This window comes from Salvelinus namaycush, chromosome 34 (genome assembly GCF_016432855.1).
Source record: "Salvelinus namaycush isolate Seneca chromosome 34, SaNama_1.0, whole genome shotgun sequence".
Taxonomy (NCBI): Eukaryota; Metazoa; Chordata; class Actinopteri; order Salmoniformes; family Salmonidae; genus Salvelinus; species Salvelinus namaycush.
The window spans coordinates 36,968,796-36,986,500 of NC_052340.1; the positions used below are offsets into that span (position 1 = coordinate 36,968,796).

Here is a 17,705-nt window from a genome sequence, read left to right on the forward strand (position 1 = left end):
CTACTGGTCTGTACATCGCCATAGGTGAGTGTAGGCTACTGGTCTGTACATCGCCATAGGTGAGTGTAGGCTACTGGTCTGTACATCGCCATAGGTGAGTGTAGGCTACTGGTCTGTACATCACCATAGGTGAGTGTAGGCTACTGGTTTTGTTTGACGTTTCTAAAGTAGCCTAAAGGCATTCTCCCAATAGCCATATCCCACAATAATGGTTATGTTGTTGAAATTGCAAGAAAAATAGTGAGAAAATAAACGACACCAGCAAAAAAAAGGGTGAAGTAGGGAGGAGAGTACACGTCAGCTTATTGGACCAGGCGCGCTGATATCTGGTCCCTGATACAGGGACGTACGTGCGTGCGTCCGTCCGAGTGTGCACGTAGCCGAGTGGGCGGTTGTCAATCTTTCATTGCTTCTCTGTGTGTCTCAAACGCTTTCTTCTATTCGTCACACTGCACCATCACCATCAACCCCCGACGACGTCGAGTGACCATAGGTGGGCACACAGCGACGCAGGGGAACTGAAATGTAAACGCGCAACAATTGATCAAAACCATCCGACTTGTCAGCCTCTCATCTCTAGTGGAGTCGTGGTGAGACAGCGGACACATATGTCTCACTTAAATAGCTGCTGTGGACCATATTGAACTGAAATTGATTCACGCCAGAGGGTCAATAATGTTATAAGATAAATGCCGGAAAGCTTCCACTCATGTGTTTATGTAGTTTCTATGAAAACTGTAGATTTTCTTATTTTTATACCCGTGTTTTTGTGCGTTCTTCGTGTTTGTTCAGCAACTCTCCTTTCTAAGCACACATAATCACAATACGCGGATGCGTGCTCAGTGTGTGTGATAAAGAAATCACATTATAGGAATAATTCACTCAGAGGATAGAGGTGTAACGTTACGTCGTTTAGCGCAGTCACTCCTCACCGGCGCCGGTTCGTCCCAGTCTGCTTCGGGTCTCTCCGCCATCGGGAGTTTCCCTACCTCGGTTTGGTCCCATCGTTGTTCTTCCCAGTGAACTGCAGAAGAGCGAGCTCGCGCTACCCGGTAAAATATTATGTCGGTGTTGATCCCGGATGACCGGGCATTCAGCAGCTTCAAGGAGGAGTGCGGGAGTGAGGAGGGCTGGAGTCTGACCTACAATAAGCCGGACATGACTGTGTGGACCCAGACTATAGGAGGAGACGAGGAGAAGTCACTCCACAAGATCAAGGTGAGAACAGGGTAGGCCGGTACTCAGGTGAATGGAAAATGTGAGGAATAGAGGACACCATATGGGTTACCTCGGTCACACAGTCCCATAGCACAAGTCATAATGTCCTAAACTGAAACCCTTTCATAATATTACTCAGAGGAGGGCAAGGAAGTGGTATTTACAGGGAAAAAGGACATGTGATTGTTAAAGTTTTGGACCGGGGCCAGGGTCAGGTGTGTGCTGTATGTATCCGGGTCTGTGGCAGGATAGCGGACAAACGGGTGTTATCACATGGAGTTGTTTGAGGAGGTGGAGGGAGGTGGAGGATGGGGAGAGGAAATGTGTGTACTGTACAAATGATTAATCAGCTCTGACGTCACACTGTTGGAGCAGGCTACTGTAAACTCAGGTGTGTGGGTGTGTGTGTGTGTGTGTGTGAGACCAGTTATGTGTGATGTAAGAAGCTGCAGGTGGAAGTCTTGTTCTGTTTCCCACAGAGATTCCTGCTCTGCAACCTGTGAGTGCAGGTACATTAACTGACACATTACATTTGACAGACATGACTGTCAGTTTTGTCACCTGGTGGTCATAGAGAAGGAAACATATGGGAGGTAGGCAGTCAACCTGTTATGTTAGCTGTCATCTATCTGTCATCTATCTGTCATCTATCTGTCTCTTAAGTGTCCGTTTGCCTGATTTGCGTACTGTCACAGAGTGCGTACTGTCACAGAGTGCGTACTGTCACAGAGTGCGTACTGTCACAGAGTGCGTACTGTCACAGAGTGCGTACTGTCACAGAGTGCGTACTGTCACAGAGTGCGTACTGTCACAGAGTGCGTACTGTCACAGAGTGCGTACTGTCACAGAGTGTGTAATGTGTGCTTAAGGAGAGGCCTTGTCTCTCTCTGCACTCATAGCCATTGGGGATAAAGGTGTGAGACTGTATGTTTTGTGTTTTTGCTCAGTTAACGAGAGAGCAGGATACATTGATGGGAGTAGCCCTCAAACCATTACATCCTTGTGTGTGTCTCTCTGTTTGTGTTTGTGTGTGTGTGTGTGTGTGTGTGTGTGTGTGTGTGTGTGTGTGTGTGTGTGTGTGTGTGTGTGTGTGTGTGTGTGTGTGTGTGTGTGTGTGTGTGTGTGTGTGTGTGTGTGTGTGTGTGTGTGTGTGTGTGTGTGTGTGTGTGTGTGCTCAGGAGGCAGTGATGCTATGATCCTGTTCTTCTATTTCTAGATTTGGATAAAAGCACAGATGCTCTCCCAGCTGATACATGTGGAAAGTGTGTGAGTGTGATATCCAGTCTGTCGTAGTGTTCCCCCTGAGGGGGCTGTCGTAGTGTTCTCCCTGAGGGGGCTGTCGTAGTGTTCCCCCTGAGGGGGCTGTCGTAGTGTTCCCCCTGAGGGGGCTGTCGTAGTGTTCCCCCTGAGGGGGCTGTCGTAGTGTTCCCCCTGAGGGGGCTGTCGTAGTGTTCCCCCCCGAGGGGGCTGTCTTAGTGTTCCCCCCGAGGGGGCTGTCTTAGTGTTCCCACTGAGGGGGCTGTCGTAGTGTTCTGCTCCCACTGAGGGGGCTGTCGTAGTGTTCCCCCTGAGGGGGCTGTCGTAGTGTTCCCCCTGAGGGGGCTGTCGTAGTGTTCCCCCCCGAGGGGGCTGTCTTAGTGTTCCCCCCGAGGGGGCTGTCTTAGTGTTCCCCCCGAGGGGGCTGTCTTAGTGTTCCCCCCGAGGGGGCTGTCTTAGTGTTCCCACTGAGGGGGCTGTCGTAGTGTTCTGCTCCCACTGAGGGGGCTGTCGTAGTGTTCCGCTCCCACTGAGGGGGCTGTCTTAGTGTTCCGCTCCCACTGAGGGGGCTGTCTTAGTGTTCCGCTCCCACTGAGGGGGCTGTCGTAGTGTTCCGCTCCCACTGAGGGGGCTGTCGTAGTGTTCCGTTCCCACTGAGGGGGCTGTCGTAGTGTTCCGTTCCCACTGAGGGGGCTGTCGTAGTGTTCCGTTCCCACTGAGGGGGCTGTCGTAGTGTTCCGCTCCCACTGAGGGGGCTGTCGTAGTGTTCCGTTCCCACTGAGGGGGCTGTCGTAGTGTTCTGTTCCCACTGAGGGGGCTGTCGTAGTGTTCTGTTCCCACTGAGGGGGCTGTCGTAGTGTTCTGTTCCCACTGAGGGGGCTGTCGTAGTGTTCTGTTCCCACTGAGGGGGCTGTCGTAGTGTTCTGTTCCCACTGAGGGGGCTGTCGTAGTGTTCTGTTCCCACTGAGGGGGCTGTCGTAGATTTGTCACTGAGGGGGCTGTCGTAGTGTTCTGTTCCCACTGAGGGGGCTGTCGTAGTGTTCTGTTCCCACTGAGGGGGCTGTCGTAGATTTGTCCCTGAGGGGTCCGTCGTAGTGTTCTGTTCCCACTGAGGGGTCCGTCGTAGTGTTCTGTTCCCACTGAGGGGGCTGTCGTAGTGTTCTGTTCCCACTGAGGGGGCTGTCGTAGTGTTCTGTTCCCACTGAGGGGGCTGTCGTAGTGTTCTCCCTGAGGGGGCTGTCGTAGTGTTCTCCCTGAGGGGGCTGTCGTAGTGTTCTCCCTGAGGGGGCTGTCGTAGTGTTCTCACTGAAGGTCTATAACAGTGAAGAGCAGTGACATGTAAAGTGCAGAGGCATTGAAACCCGGAGAGAGATCTTTATTATCCATATATTATTATTATCAGCATCATTATCATCAATAATCTATCAGCCAGTAACCATTAGTCAGCCATATCATCAGCATTATACTCACACACACACACACACACACACACACACACACACACACACACACACACACACACACACACACACACACACACACAGACACACACAGACACACACAGACACACACAGACACACACACACACACACACACACACACACACACACACACACACACACACACACACACACACACACACACACACAGAGGCAGCAGAGCTATCATTCTGTATGTATATGTGGACGGTGTGTGTGTCATATGTGGGTGGCTTGACAATCTGTCAGACTGCTGTGTACTGTTTGGTCTTTCCCCAGCCCACACACACCCTGAGGACTGAGGGAATCCCTACTCACTGATGGTATACAGATACACACTCATCCCCTCTCATCCTTCTCTTCCACATTCCTCTACCCGTGTCCAGCAGAACAGATGAGCTTTGACAGGCCTAGGAGGGGAGTAGACAGGGACAAGGAGGAATGTTGGATTAAACACAGCAGCTGACTGTAGTGCAGTCTGATGCAGGGGGGAGGGTGTGTGTGTATATCAGGTTAGAGGTCGTGTATCATGTGACTGTGAGCATGCAGTGTCTGGCCCACAGGACTCTGTCAACCATGATCACACGTACAACTGTTCTGTCAAACGTGATCTCTCACTCATGGGGTTTCAATTGACGGTTCACAAACACCATTCTCCATGTCTCTCTCTCTCGCTCAATTCAGTTTAAGGGGCTTTATTGGCATGGGAAACATATGTTAATATTGCCCAAGCAAGTGAAATAGATAATAAACTAAAGTGAAATAAACTGTTCAGAAATGAACAGTAAACATCACAAAATTTCCAAAGGAATAGAGACATATCAAATGTCATTATGTCTTTATACAGTGTTGTAACGATGTGCAAATAGTTAAAGTACAAAAGGGAAAATAAATAAATATGGGTTGTATTTACAATGGTGTTTGTTCTTCACTGGTTTCCCTTTTCTTGTGGCAACAGGTCACACATCTAGCTGCTGTGATGGCACACTGGTATTTCACCCAAATTGGATTTGTTTTCGAATTCTTTGTGGGTCTGTGTAATCTGAGGGAAATATGCGTCTCTAATATGGTCACTGAGCAAGGCCATGCTCACTGAGTCTGTACATAGACAAAGCTTTCCTTAAGTTTGGGTCAGTCACAGTGGTCAGGTATTCTGCCACTGTGTACTCTCTGTTTAGGGACCAATAGCATTCTATTTTGCTCTGTTTTTTTTGTTTAATTCTTTCCAATGTATTAAGTAATTATCTTTTTTGTTTTCTCATGATTTTTCTTGGGTCTAATTGTGTTGCTGTTGCTGTCCTGGGGCTCTGTGGGGTCTGTTTGTGTTTGTGAACAGAGCCCCAGGACCAGCTTGCTTAGGGGACTCTTCTCCAGGTTCATCTCTCTGTAGGTGATGGCTTTGTTATGGAAGGTTTGGGAATCGCTTATTTTTAGGTGGTTGAAGAAGGCCCTTCTTGCCTTGTCGCTCAGATCGTTCACAGCTTTGTGGAAGTTACCAGTGGCGCTGATGTTTAGGCCGAGGTATGTATAGTTTTTTGTGTGCTCTAGGGCAACGGTGTCTAGATAGAATTTGTATTCGTGGTCCTGGCGACTGGACCTTTTTTGGAACACCATTATTTTGGTCGTACTGAGATTTACTCTCAGGGCCCAGGTCTGTCAGGGCCCTGGTCTGTCAGGGCCCAGGTCTGTCAGGGCCCAGGTCTGTCATAATCTGTGCAGAAGATGTAGGTGTGGCTGTAGGCCCTTCTGGTTGGGGACAGAAGCACCAGATCATCAGCAAACAGTAGACATGTGTCTCTCCTGTCCTCATCATAGAGGAGCATACTGAAGCACTTCAATAGAATTACAGTGATGTCTTCTCCCTCCCTCCCTCTCTTTTTTCCTCTCCTGTTTCAATCTGCCCTGCGGACACAATCACTCCATTATTCTCTCAGCTCCATTGTGACTTTTAAGTCCTTAGTCCAACACACACACACACACACACACACACACACACACACACACACACACACACACACACACACACACACACACACACACACACACACACACACACACACACACACACACACACACACACACACACACCATTCCTCCAAACACAGACCCACAAGGCTGTTGATAGATAGTTTTAAGGTTAGACTATAGATCTGCTTGCTCGACCCACAAGGCTGTTGATAGATAGTTTTAAGGTTAGACTATAGATCTGCTTGCTCGACCCACAAGACTGTTGATAGATAGTTTTAAGGCTAGACTATAGATCTGCTTGCTCGACCCACAAGGCTGTTGATAGATAGTGCACTACTTTTGGTCCGGGTTATCCCCATGTAGCTTGGTTTAAAAGTAGTGCACTCTATGGCTGTCTCCCCTCCCCCCACTCCCCTATCTTCTGTCTGTGTTGTTGTGGTGTGGAGTCTTCCCCTGGCTGAGGTAACCATGGAGATGGCGTTAGTCTAGGGCAGTTTTGCAGGCCACTGGTGTGTGTGCTCTCACTTTTTAACAGCCTGACGTTGTGCCCAAGGTTTTACTATTAAACTGCACCCTCCCCTCCCCACCCCACACACACAAGTGTGTGTTTGGTCAAATAACGGTAGGTGTGTGTGTGTGTGTGTGTGTGTGTGTGTGTGTGTGTGTGTGTGTGTGTGTGTGTGTGTGTGTGTGTTGACTATTTATTGAATGTGTGTGTCTCTCCTGCAGTGTCGGATGGCGTGTAAGGACGTGCCAGCTGAGACCATGTATGATGTTCTCCATGACATCGAGTACCGGAGGAAATGGGACGCAAACGTCATCGAAACCTTCGACATCGGAAAACTCACTGTTAACGCAGATGTGGGCTACTACTCCTGTACGACACACACACACACACACACACACACACACACACACACACACACACACACACACACACACACACACACACACATGTTAATGAGGCTCCTCCTCGTCTGTGTCTAGGGAAGTGTCCCAAGCCGCTGAGGAACCGTGACGTCATCACACTGCGCTCTTGGCTGCCCACTGGCAGTGATTACATCATCATGAACTACTCTGTCAAACATGCTGTAAGTATAAACATGTGCAGGGAGAGAGTATCCTGGTACACAAACCTGTACTATACCGTCTTCCTCAGGGCTCTCCAACCCTGTTCCTGGAGAGCTACAGGACGGTATGCCTCCAGGAACAGGGTTGGAGAGAGAACTTACAGGACGGTATGTCTCCAGGAACAGGGTTGGAGAGAGAACTTACAGGACGGTATGTCTCCAGGAACAGAGTTGGAGAGAGAACCTACAGGAGGGTAGCTCTCCAGGAACAGGGTTGGAGTCTTGGACAGCCCTGCACTTCCCCCTCAGTGTTTGTAAATCTGAAGAAACCAGATGAGGGTCAGCAACATGTCCGAATGTCCCTGAAGTCCTATTGGAAGTCCTATTGGAAGTCCTATTGGAAGTCCTATTGGAAGTCCTATTGGAAGTCCTATTGGAAGTCTCAGTGGAAGTCTCAGTGGAAGTCTCAGTGGAAGTCTCAGTGGAAGTCTCAGTGGAAGTCTCAGTGGATAGCCAACTGGTTGTACGACGCTCTACAGGGAGAAACAGAAGAGAACAGACCTGCAGCATAGTGTCCCTTGACGTCAGTGGGAAACATGCTGCAGTGGGACTGTCCACTCTATTTAAATGAACATGTCTTGGAGTATCTTTACTGGTTGTGTGTGTCTACGTAGGTGCAGTTTGAGAAAGGTGTGTCGTGTGTTTAAATGTGTGTTTAAGTGGACTATTTGCTCACTGTAGTAAGATTGTATTTGGTTAAATAATCTTCTGGCATTTGAATAAAGCTTTATCGGTCCGTGCCGTTGCTAATGCTGGATAAAGCCTGTGTGTGTGTGTGTGTGTGTGTGTGTGTGTGTGTGTGTGTGTGTGTGTGTGTGTGTGTGTGTGTGTGTGTGTGTGTGTGTGTGTGTGTGTGTGTGCGCGCTGGATAGGGCAGTGGTAGCTCCGGGTTAGATCACTCAGACAGTACGGCGGCTCAATGCCAAACTGAAAATGTATCTCCTTCCGATCTATCCTTCACGATCTGTCCTTCACGATCTGTCCTTCAGATCTGTCCTTCAGGATCTTTGAGAAGTTGAAAGCAAGATGGTAGAACCTTGACTTGAGCTTATTGGAGGAGCCTTCTAGAACCCTTATAATACCGCTCTCCTTTCTCCTGTTCAATCAGAACTGACAAGACTAGTCACCTAGGGCAGAAAGGAAGGGGATAACGGTTTGGTTTGGAATTAGGCCCACATGCTGTGGTTGTTTTTCTGCCCAGTGGAGGAAGAGAGCGAGATCGAGGCATCCTGTGTAGAAGGAAGCACTCAACACATTTCTCTTTCTTTTTCTCTCTCTTTGTGCTGTGTGTGTGTGTGTGTGTGTGTGTGTGATCAATGTTAAGTGGAAAACTCATGTGACTGCTGCTGCTGTAAGCTTCCACACGCAAACACTCCACAAACCTGCACTATAAAAAACAACATACATCCACATACAAAACATCCACACAAACATAGCTACTTTTCTCACATTGAGTTTAGTGAGAGTTATTGGGTTTGGTGAGAGTTATTGGGTTTGGTGAGAGTTATTGGGTTTGGTGAGAGTTATTGGGTTTGGTGAGAGTTATTGGGTTTGGTGAGAGTTATTGGGTTTGGTGAGAGTTATTGGGTTTGGTGAGAGTAATTGGGTTTGGTGAGAGTTATTGGGTTTGGTGAGAGTAATTGGGTTTGGTGAGAGTTATTGGGTTTGGTGAGAGTTATTGGGTTTGGTGAGAGTAATTGGGTTTGGTGAGAGTAATTGGGTTTGGTGAGAGTAATTGGGTTTGGTGAGAGTAATTGGGTTTGGTGAGAGTTATTGGGTTTGGTGAGAGTTATTGGGTTTGGTGAGAGTAATTGGGTTTGGTGAGAGTTATTGGGTTTGGTGAGTTATTGGGTTTGGTGAGAGTAATTGGGTTTGGTGAGAGTTATTGGGTTTGGTGAGAGTAATTGGGTTTGGTGAGAGTAATTGGGTTTAGTGAGAGTAATTGGGTTTAGTGAGAGTAATTGGGTTTAGTGAGAGTTATTGAGTTTAGTGAGAGTAATTGGGTTTAGTGAGAGTAATTGGGTTTGGTGAGAGTAATTGGGTTTAGTGAGAGTAATTGGGTTTAGTGAGAGTTATTGAGTTTAGTGAGAGTAATTGGGTTTAGTGAGAGTAATTGGGTTTGGTGAGAGTAATTGGGTTTAGTGAGAGTAATTGGGTTTAGTGAGAGTAATTGGGTTTGGTGAGAGTTATTGAGTTTAGTGAGAGTAATTGGGTTTGGTGAGAGTAATTGGGTTTGGTGAGAGTTATTGGGTTTGGTGAGAGTAATTGGGTTTGGTGAGAGTAATTGGGTTTAGTGAGAGTAATTGGGTTTGGTGAGAGTTATTGAGTTTAGTGAGAGTAATTGGGTTTGGTGAGAGTAATTGGGTTTGGTGAGAGTTATTGGGTTTGGTGAGAGTAATTGGGTTTGGTGAGAGTTATTGGGTTTGGTGAGAGTAATTGGGTTTGGTGAGAGTTATTGGGTTTGGTGAGAGTTATTGAGTTTGGTGAGAGTAATTGGGTTTGGTGAGAGTAATTGGGTTTGGTGAGAGTAATTGGGTTTGGTGAGAGTAATTGGGTTTGGTGAGAGTAATTGGGTTTGGTGAGAGTTATTGGGTTTGGTGAGAGTAATTGGGTTTGGTGAGAGTTATTGGGTTTGGTGAGAGTTATTGGGTTTGGTGAGAGTTATTGGGTTTGGTGAGAGTTATTGGGTTTGGTGAGAGTTATTGGGTTTGGTGAGAGTTATTGGGTTTGGTGAGAGTTATTGGGTTTGGTGAGAGTTATTGGGTTTGGTGAGAGTTATTGGGTTTGGTGAGAGTTATTGGGTTTGGTGAGAGTTTTGGGTTTGGTGAGAGTTTTGGGTTTAGTGAGAGTTTTTGGGTTTAGTGAGAGGTGAGAGTTATTGGGTTTAGTGAGAGTTATTGGGTTTAGTGAGAGCTGAGAGTTATTGGGTTTAGTGAGAGTTATTGGGTTTAGTGAGAGTTATTGGGTTTAGTGAGAGTTTTTGGGTTTAGTGAGAGGTGAGAGTTTTTGGGTTTAGTGAGAGTTTTTGGGTTTAGTGAGAGTTTTTGGGTTTAGTGAGAGTTTTTGGGTTTAGTGAGAGTTATTGGGTTTAGTGAGAGTTATTGGGTTTAGTGAGAGGTGAGAGTTTTTGGGTTTAGTGAGTTTTTGGGTTTAGTGAGAGTTATTGGGTTTAGTGAGAGTTATTGGGTTTAGTGAGAGTTATTGGGTTTAGTGAGAGTTATTGGGTTTAGTGAGAGTTATTGGGTTTAGTGAGAGTTATTGGGTTTAGTGAGAGTTATTGGGTTTAGTGAGAGTTATTGGGTTTAGTGAGAGTTATTGGGTTTAGTGAGAGTTTTTGGGTTTAGTGAGAGTTTTTGGGTTTAGTGAGAGTTATTGGGTTTAGTGAGAGTTATTGGGTTTAGTGAGAGGTGAGAGTTATTGGGTTTAGTGAGCAGTGAGAGTTTTTGGGTTTGGTGAGAGGTGGGAGTTTTTGGGTTTGGTGAGAGGTGGGAGTTTTTGGGTTTAGTGAGAGGTGAGAGTTATTGGGTTTAGTGAGAGGTGAGAGTTATTGGGTTTAGTGAGAGGTGAGAGTTATTGGGTTTAGTGAGAGGTGAGAGTTATTGGGTTTAGTGAGAGGTGAGAGTTTTTGGGTTTAGTGAGAGTTATTGGACGAGACATGGTCAGATGACAGAGCTGTAGATCTACAGGAGAGGAGAGAGAATCACTTTACGCCACAATATGTATTACTTTGTGCAGTAAACTCTTGATAAGTGAATATCATCTTTTACATTTAAACTCTGTTTAAGTGCAGGGCAGTTCATCTTTTTTTAAATTCAAATTAATTTTGATTGAATTGCTTTGGATATTTGCATGTGTTAAGGGTGTGTACTGGAGGCGAAGTCAGGTGCAGGAGAGCAGAGTATAGTTAACAGGTGCACTTTTTATTCCGGTCCAAACGAAAGCACATAAGTACATAAAACGTGCCCAAACACGGAACATAAACAAAAGTCTGGCCGCGTAACAATACCCACATAACATCAAAACAATTTCACACAAATATATGGAGGGGAACAGAGGACTACATACATTCAGTGTGATTAGGGAATGAAAACCAGGTGTGTAGTATGGAACAAGACAAAACAAATGGAATATGAAAAATGGAGCGGCGATGGCTAGAAAGCCGGTGACGTCGATCGCCGAACGCCGCCCGAACAAGGAGAGGAGCCGACTTCGGCGGAAGTCGTGACAGCATGTTCTGGCTGTATTGTGCACTCATGCAAAACAAACCCAAATATCTGGAGTCAATTGTATTTACAGCAATTGAACTAAGTGTCAGTGGTTGAGACCATTTCCTCAGATAGGGGTGTTCTGTGCTAACTAGGGCTGTTCCACTGTTCCTGTAGAAATACCCCCCAAAGAAGGACATGGTACGAGCTGTGTCCATCCAGACTGGCTACCTGATCCAGAGCCACGGACCGAACCACTGCACTCTTACCTACCTGGCACACGTGGACCCAAAAGGTAATACACACAAGACTCAGTGGAGGTTTCTGAGGGGAGGACGGCTCATAGTAATGGCTGGAATGGAGTCGATGGAATGGTATGAACCACATGGAAACCACATGTTTGATACCATTCTATTGTCTCCATTCCAGGCATTATTATGAGCCGTCCTCTCAGGAGCCACCAGGTGGTTAATGTGCTTGGAGAGTTAATTAATGATTCATACTCAGGACCTTCTTTCAACAGAAATTGCCATAGTAACTGCATCTGGAGGACAGGGACAGTCCCGCATCTCTCTCTCTCTCTCTCTCTCTCTCTCTCTCTCTCTTGTTCTCTCTCTCTCTCTCTCTCTCTCTCTCTCTCTCTCTCTCTCTCTCTCTCTCTCTCTCTCTCTCGTTTTCCATCTCTCTCTCGTTTTCCATCTTTCAATTCAGTTCAATTGACTTTATTGACATGGCAAGTTCATTATTCCTCACATTGTCAAAGTGTATATATATATAAAAAAATTATATATATAAATAAATGGTGGGACCAACAGCAATAATAATAGTAGTAGTGGACATGGTATTACCATTAACAACAACAATATTAATCAGAACAACAATACATTAAAGCAATGGTAGTAGACCAGTGTCAACATGACTGAGAAGACACATGACATGGTATGAAAGACGAAACAAAACAAGATGGGAAAAATTATCAACATTACATTGTACTTTTCATTGGCTGTCCCTCAGGTTGTGGCAGGAGGACACATATTTGGCTGCCAAAACTGCACATTTTGGCTTTTCACCCAATAAATATGAGATTTTTTTCTTCATCTTTTATAGTTTCAAATTCTTTGTATTGAATTATAATTTTGGGAAATAAATATTCTCTTAGGTCTGAGTATTTGTCACAGTGTAATAGGAAATGCAGCTCTGTCTCTACCTCTCCCATGGAGCAGAGTGAGCACAGCCTGTCCTCTCTGGGCAGCCAGGTTTGTCTGTGACGACCGGTCTGTCTGTTTAGAGCCAAATAGCATTGAAGTTTACTTTTTTGTGGTGTCTTTCCAATAGGTGATATATTTTTATTTTTGTTTTGTGATGATTTGGTTGGGCCAGATGCTGTCCTGAGGCTCTATGGGGTTGGTTTGGGTTGGTGAACTGAGCCTCAGAACCAGCTGGCTGAGTGTTGTCCTGAGGCTTAATGGGGTTGGTTTGGGTTGGTGAACTGAGCCTCAGAACCAGCTGGCTGAGGGGACTCTTCTCTTGTTTCATCTCTTGACATTGTAAAGCTGAGTGATGGAATGTTTTGGGGTCACTTGTTTTTAGATGGTTGTAAAATTTGCTGGCTCTTTTTTCTATTCGAATGAGGAGGGGGTATTGGCCCAATTCTGCTCTACATGCGTTATTTGGAGGTTTTCTTTGTACTTGCAATACAGTCTTGCAAAACTCTGCATGCAGTATTTCAATTGGATGTTTGTCCCATTTGGTGAATTCATTATTAGAGAGTGGACCCCATACTTCACTGCCATATAGAGCAACTGGTTCTATAACTGATTGGAAAATTTTGAGCCAGATTCTAATTGGAATTTCTATTTTAATGTTCCTTTTAATGGCATAGAATGCTCTTCTTGCTTTGTCTCTCAGCTCGTTCACAGCTACCTGTGTTGCTGATATTTAGTCCTAGATATGTGTAGTTTTTGGTGTGTTCTAATAGAACTGTGTCCAAATAGAATTTATATTTGTCATCCTGATTTCCTGACCTTTTTTGGAATATCATTATATATATATTTTTTTTTAGGTTAATGGTCAGAGCCCAGGTCTGACAGAACCTGTGAAGACGATCTAGGTGCTGCTGTAACCCCTCTTTAGTGGGAGACAGCAGCACCAGGTCATCTGCGTACAGCAGACGCTTGATTTCAGTGTTGTGTATCTTCTAATGTTTTTGCCAATTCATTAATGTAGATGTTAAATAGTGTTGGACTTATTGGGCAGCCCTGTTTCACTCCCCTTCCCTGAGAAAAGAAGTCTGTTTGCTTGTTGCCAATTTTAACCGCACATTTGTTTTTAGTGTACATTGATTTAATAACATATGTTTTCCCTCCAATACCTCTTTCTATTAGTTTATAAAAAAAGACCTTCGTGACAAATTGAATCAAATGCTTTCTTGAAATCTACAAAATACGAGTAGATTTTGCCTTTGTTTTGGTTTACTTGTTTGTCAATTAGAGTGTGGAAAGTGTAAATGTGGTCTGTTGTACGATAATTTTTTAGAAATCCAATCTGGCTTCTGCTCAGGACGTTGTGTTCATCAAGGAAATGATGTAGTCTGCTATTTATAATACTGCAGAGAATTTTCCCCAAGGTGCTGTTAACGCAAATTACTCTGTAATTATTTGGGTCAAATTTGTCTCCATTTTTATAGATTGGTGTGATCAATCCCTGGTTCCAAATATCGGGGAAAATACCTGCAGTGAGGATAATGTTGAAGAGTTTGAGTATAGCCAATTTGAATTTGTGGTCTGTATATTTGATAATTTCATTTAAAATACCATCAGCACCACAGGCCTCTTTGGGTTGGAGAGTGCATAGTTTTTCCAATAATTCTTCTTCTGTAATTGGGGTATCCACAGGATTCTGATAGTCTTTGACCGCTGATTCAAGGATTTGTAATTTTTCTTGTATATCTTTTTGTTCTGGGCTCTTTGTTATGTTTCTGTAGAGGTTTGCAAAGTGATTTCTCCACATATCCCCATTTTGGAGAGCCAATTCCTCCTGATGAGGTTTAATTTATTCCAATTCTCCCAGAAGTGGTTTGATCCTACGGATTCCTCAATTCCATCCAGCTGATTTCTAATGTGCTGTTCCTGTATTGTCCTTAGGGTGTGTTTGTATTGCTTCAGTGTTTCCCCATATTGAAGGCCTATTGTTCTGTTGTCTGGTTCTGTGTTTTTGATTAGATATATTTCTCAATGACTTTCTTAGATTTTTGCAATCATTATCAAACCATTTTTCATTATCTGTTATTTTTGGTTTGCTCTTATGCTTCTTTAGATTAGCCAAGGAGGCTAATTTGCCAAATATAAAGTTTATGTTCCAAACGGCCAAATTTACACCTTCGTTGCTGTAGGAGAATGTTAAGGCTAAAAAGTTGTCCAGGAGAGATTGTATTTTTTGGCTACTAATTGCTTTTTGGTAGATGTCTGTACTGTGGCACTCCATCTATAGGCCTGTTTAGTACCATGTCATTTATTGGGCCGTGATGCTTCATGGCTGGGTTCTGCTCTTCTCAGATACACTGTAATTTTACTGTGGTCTGAGAGAGGTGTTAGTGGGCTGACTGTGAAGGCTCTGAGAGACTCTGGGTTTAGGTCGGTGAGGAAGTAGTCTACAGTGCTGCTGCCAAGGGATGAGCTGTAGGTGTACCTACCAAAAGAGTCTCCTCTCAGCCTGCCATTGACTATGTACAGACCCAGTGTTCGACAGAGCTTCACGAGCTGTACTCCGTTTTTGTTTTTCACTTTGTCATAGTTGTTTCTGTGGGGGTATGTGGGGAGGGAAAGGTTGTTGCTTCCTGGTATATGTTTATCCCCATGACTGTTAATAGTGTCTTGTTCTTCTGCTGTTCTAGCATTCAGGTCTCCACAGACCAGTACGTTGCCTTGGGCCTGAAAGTGTTAATCTCCCCCTCTAGAATGGAGAAACTCTCTTCATTGAAGTAGGGTGACTCTGCGGGTGGGGGGTGTGTGTGGCACAGAGGAAGACGTTTTTATCTGTCAAGATAGCCTCCTTGTTGATTTTTAACCAGATTCCCCTGTTTTGATCAATTCGATTGAATTAATTAGTTCAGATTTATACCATATTAGCATTCCCCCTGAGTCTCTGCCCTGTGTGATTCCTTTTAATTTAGTGGATGGTATGATTATCTCCTTATAACCTAGTGGACAGCCAGTGGAAACATCACCTCTGCACCATGTTTCCTGTAGTACTACAATATCAACATCATCAATTTCTTTCAGGAAGTCTGGGTTTCTGCTCTTTAGGCCAAAAGCAGAGGACTTCAATCCTTGTATATTCCAACATGCAACGTAAAAAGATTTCATAACTTTTTTTCTTTACCTTCAAAATGAGACAAACACTAACAATCCAAACAAGAACTATTAAAATAGGATTTTTCAATTAAAGTAAACTCTTGTTATGCAAATGTGATTTGTTTATCATTTAAGATAGGATTTGTGTCATGCCACTTGGGTGGATGTAGTGTGAGGATGGTGGAGTTCTTGTGCTCATCTTACCATGACCCTCGGCCTATCACATGTGAGCATCCATGACCCTCGGCCTATCACATGTGAGCATAGTAGACTCAGCATTTGTTTAATGTCACTCATTTGGTTGGTGGGGGCTGGGCCAGTTGCTCCTCTCACAGCCTGTGCGTAGCTCTGCCTGCTGGGCTGTGGCTCCTCCAAGTGTGGGTCTGCGGTGGGGGGCAGGGGGGTGGGAGGCCTCGTCTGGGTGGCTCTGAAGCTCGTCTGGGGTGGTCTGTGCTGCGCTGGCTGTGGTGGGCATTGAGGTTGTTGGTGCTGTGGTCGTGGCTGGGGGGTCCAGGGTGCTGGTCCGGGATGGTGTCTCGGTGATCTCGGCGGGGTAGAGATTGCTCCGCTGTTCCTGGGTGGAGAGGTCGGGCTGTGGTTTAAAGCGACGTCCTTGAGAGTCTTGGCAAGCATGGGGACTGTCTCCCTGTACAGGTGAACATGGTCATAGAGACAGTCCAGATCGAGGGTGGGCCAGCTGTACATTGGATCGCAGGGCACAGTCCCGGGAGAGGCTGGCGTTTATTCTTTGGATTGTGGCAGGGTGGAAGTCCTTCCTCTGTAGAAGGGTTGACACCACGATCCTTGAGTTGGGGAAGATTGCGGAGGCCTTCTCAATCATTCCCCGTAGTGAAGTCGCCACCCTCTCCTGCTGAGCACGCAGGTCGTTGCTTCCGGTGTGTATGATTATGTGACTTGGCGACCCGAGATGGGCCTTATCAAGCAGCTCCATGGCACTCTGCGTTGTTGGGCACCACACCTTTCTTGTTTTGTGTCTAGGGAAAAGTTTCTTCTCCTGAACAAACCTCCCATTTGAGTCCATCAACAGAACGATGTCAGCTAGTGTTTCTTCTGTCTCTCTCTCTCTCTCTCTCTCTCTCTCTCTCTCTCTCTCTCTCTCTCTCTCTCTCTCTCTCTCTCTCTCTCTCTCTCTCTCTCTCTCTCTCTCTCTCTCTCTCTCTCGTTCTCAGCTCGTTCTCGTTCTCAGCTCTCTCTCAATTCAATTCAATTTGCTTTGTTGGCATGACGTAACATCTCTCGTTCTCTCTCTCGTTCTCCATCTCTCTCTCGCGCTCTCCATCTCTCTCTCGCGCTCTCCATCTCTTGTTCTCCATCTGTCTCCCGTTCTCATCTCTCTCTCTTGTTCTCATTTTCAATTCAATTCAATTGACTTTATTGACATGGCAAGTTCATTATTACTTACATTGTCAAAGTATACATATCGAAAAATAGATTTTCACTGGCTGTCCCTCAGGTTGTGGCAGGAGGACACATATTTGGCTGCCAAAACTGCACATTTTGGCTTTTCACCCAATAAATATTTGATTTTTTCTTCATCTTTTATAGTTTCAAATTCTTTGTATTGAGTTATAATTTTGGGAAAGAAATATGCTCTTAGGTCTGAGTATTTGTCACAGTGTAGTAGGAAATGCACCTCTGTCTCTACCTCTCCCCTGGAGCAGAGTGAGCACAGCCTGTCCTCTCTGGGCAGCCAGGTTTGTCTGTGACGACCGGTCTCTATAGCCAGACGGTGCTCACTGAGTCTGTACCTAGTTCTCTCTCTCTCTTGTTCTCTCTCTCTCTCGTTCTCCATCTCTCTCTCTCGTTCTCCATCTCTCTCTCTCGTTCTCCATCTCTCTCTCTCTCGTTACTCATCTCTATCTCTCTCGTTCTCCATCTCTCTCTCTCGTTCTCCATCTCTCTCCATCTCTCTCTCTCTCTCTCTCTCTCTCTCTCTCTCTCTCTCTCTCTCTCTCTCTCTCTCTCTCTCTCTCTCTCTCTCTCTCTCGTTCTCCGTCTCTCTCTCTCGCTCTCGCTCTCTCTCTCGTTCTCTGTCTCTCGCTCTCTCTCTCTCTCGTTCTCCGTCTCTCGCTCTCT

General features: G+C 45.5%; 1 protein-coding gene across 1 annotated transcript in view; it reads left to right on the plus strand.

The window, feature by feature from the left end:
- Nucleotides 1-469: 469 nt before the first annotated feature.
- The window catches only part of LOC120028513 (START domain-containing protein 10-like), a 189,128-nt gene continuing 171,892 nt past the window's right edge, over nucleotides 470-17,705 (plus strand). Inside the window, exons 1-4 of the mRNA XM_038973709.1 lie at nucleotides 470-1,218; nucleotides 6,651-6,798; nucleotides 6,909-7,012; nucleotides 11,434-11,551. Coding sequence (XP_038829637.1) covers nucleotides 1,063-1,218; nucleotides 6,651-6,798; nucleotides 6,909-7,012; nucleotides 11,434-11,551 — 526 coding nt within the window. The 5' untranslated portion in view covers nucleotides 470-1,062. The remainder of the gene's footprint in view (nucleotides 1,219-6,650; nucleotides 6,799-6,908; nucleotides 7,013-11,433; nucleotides 11,552-17,705) is intronic.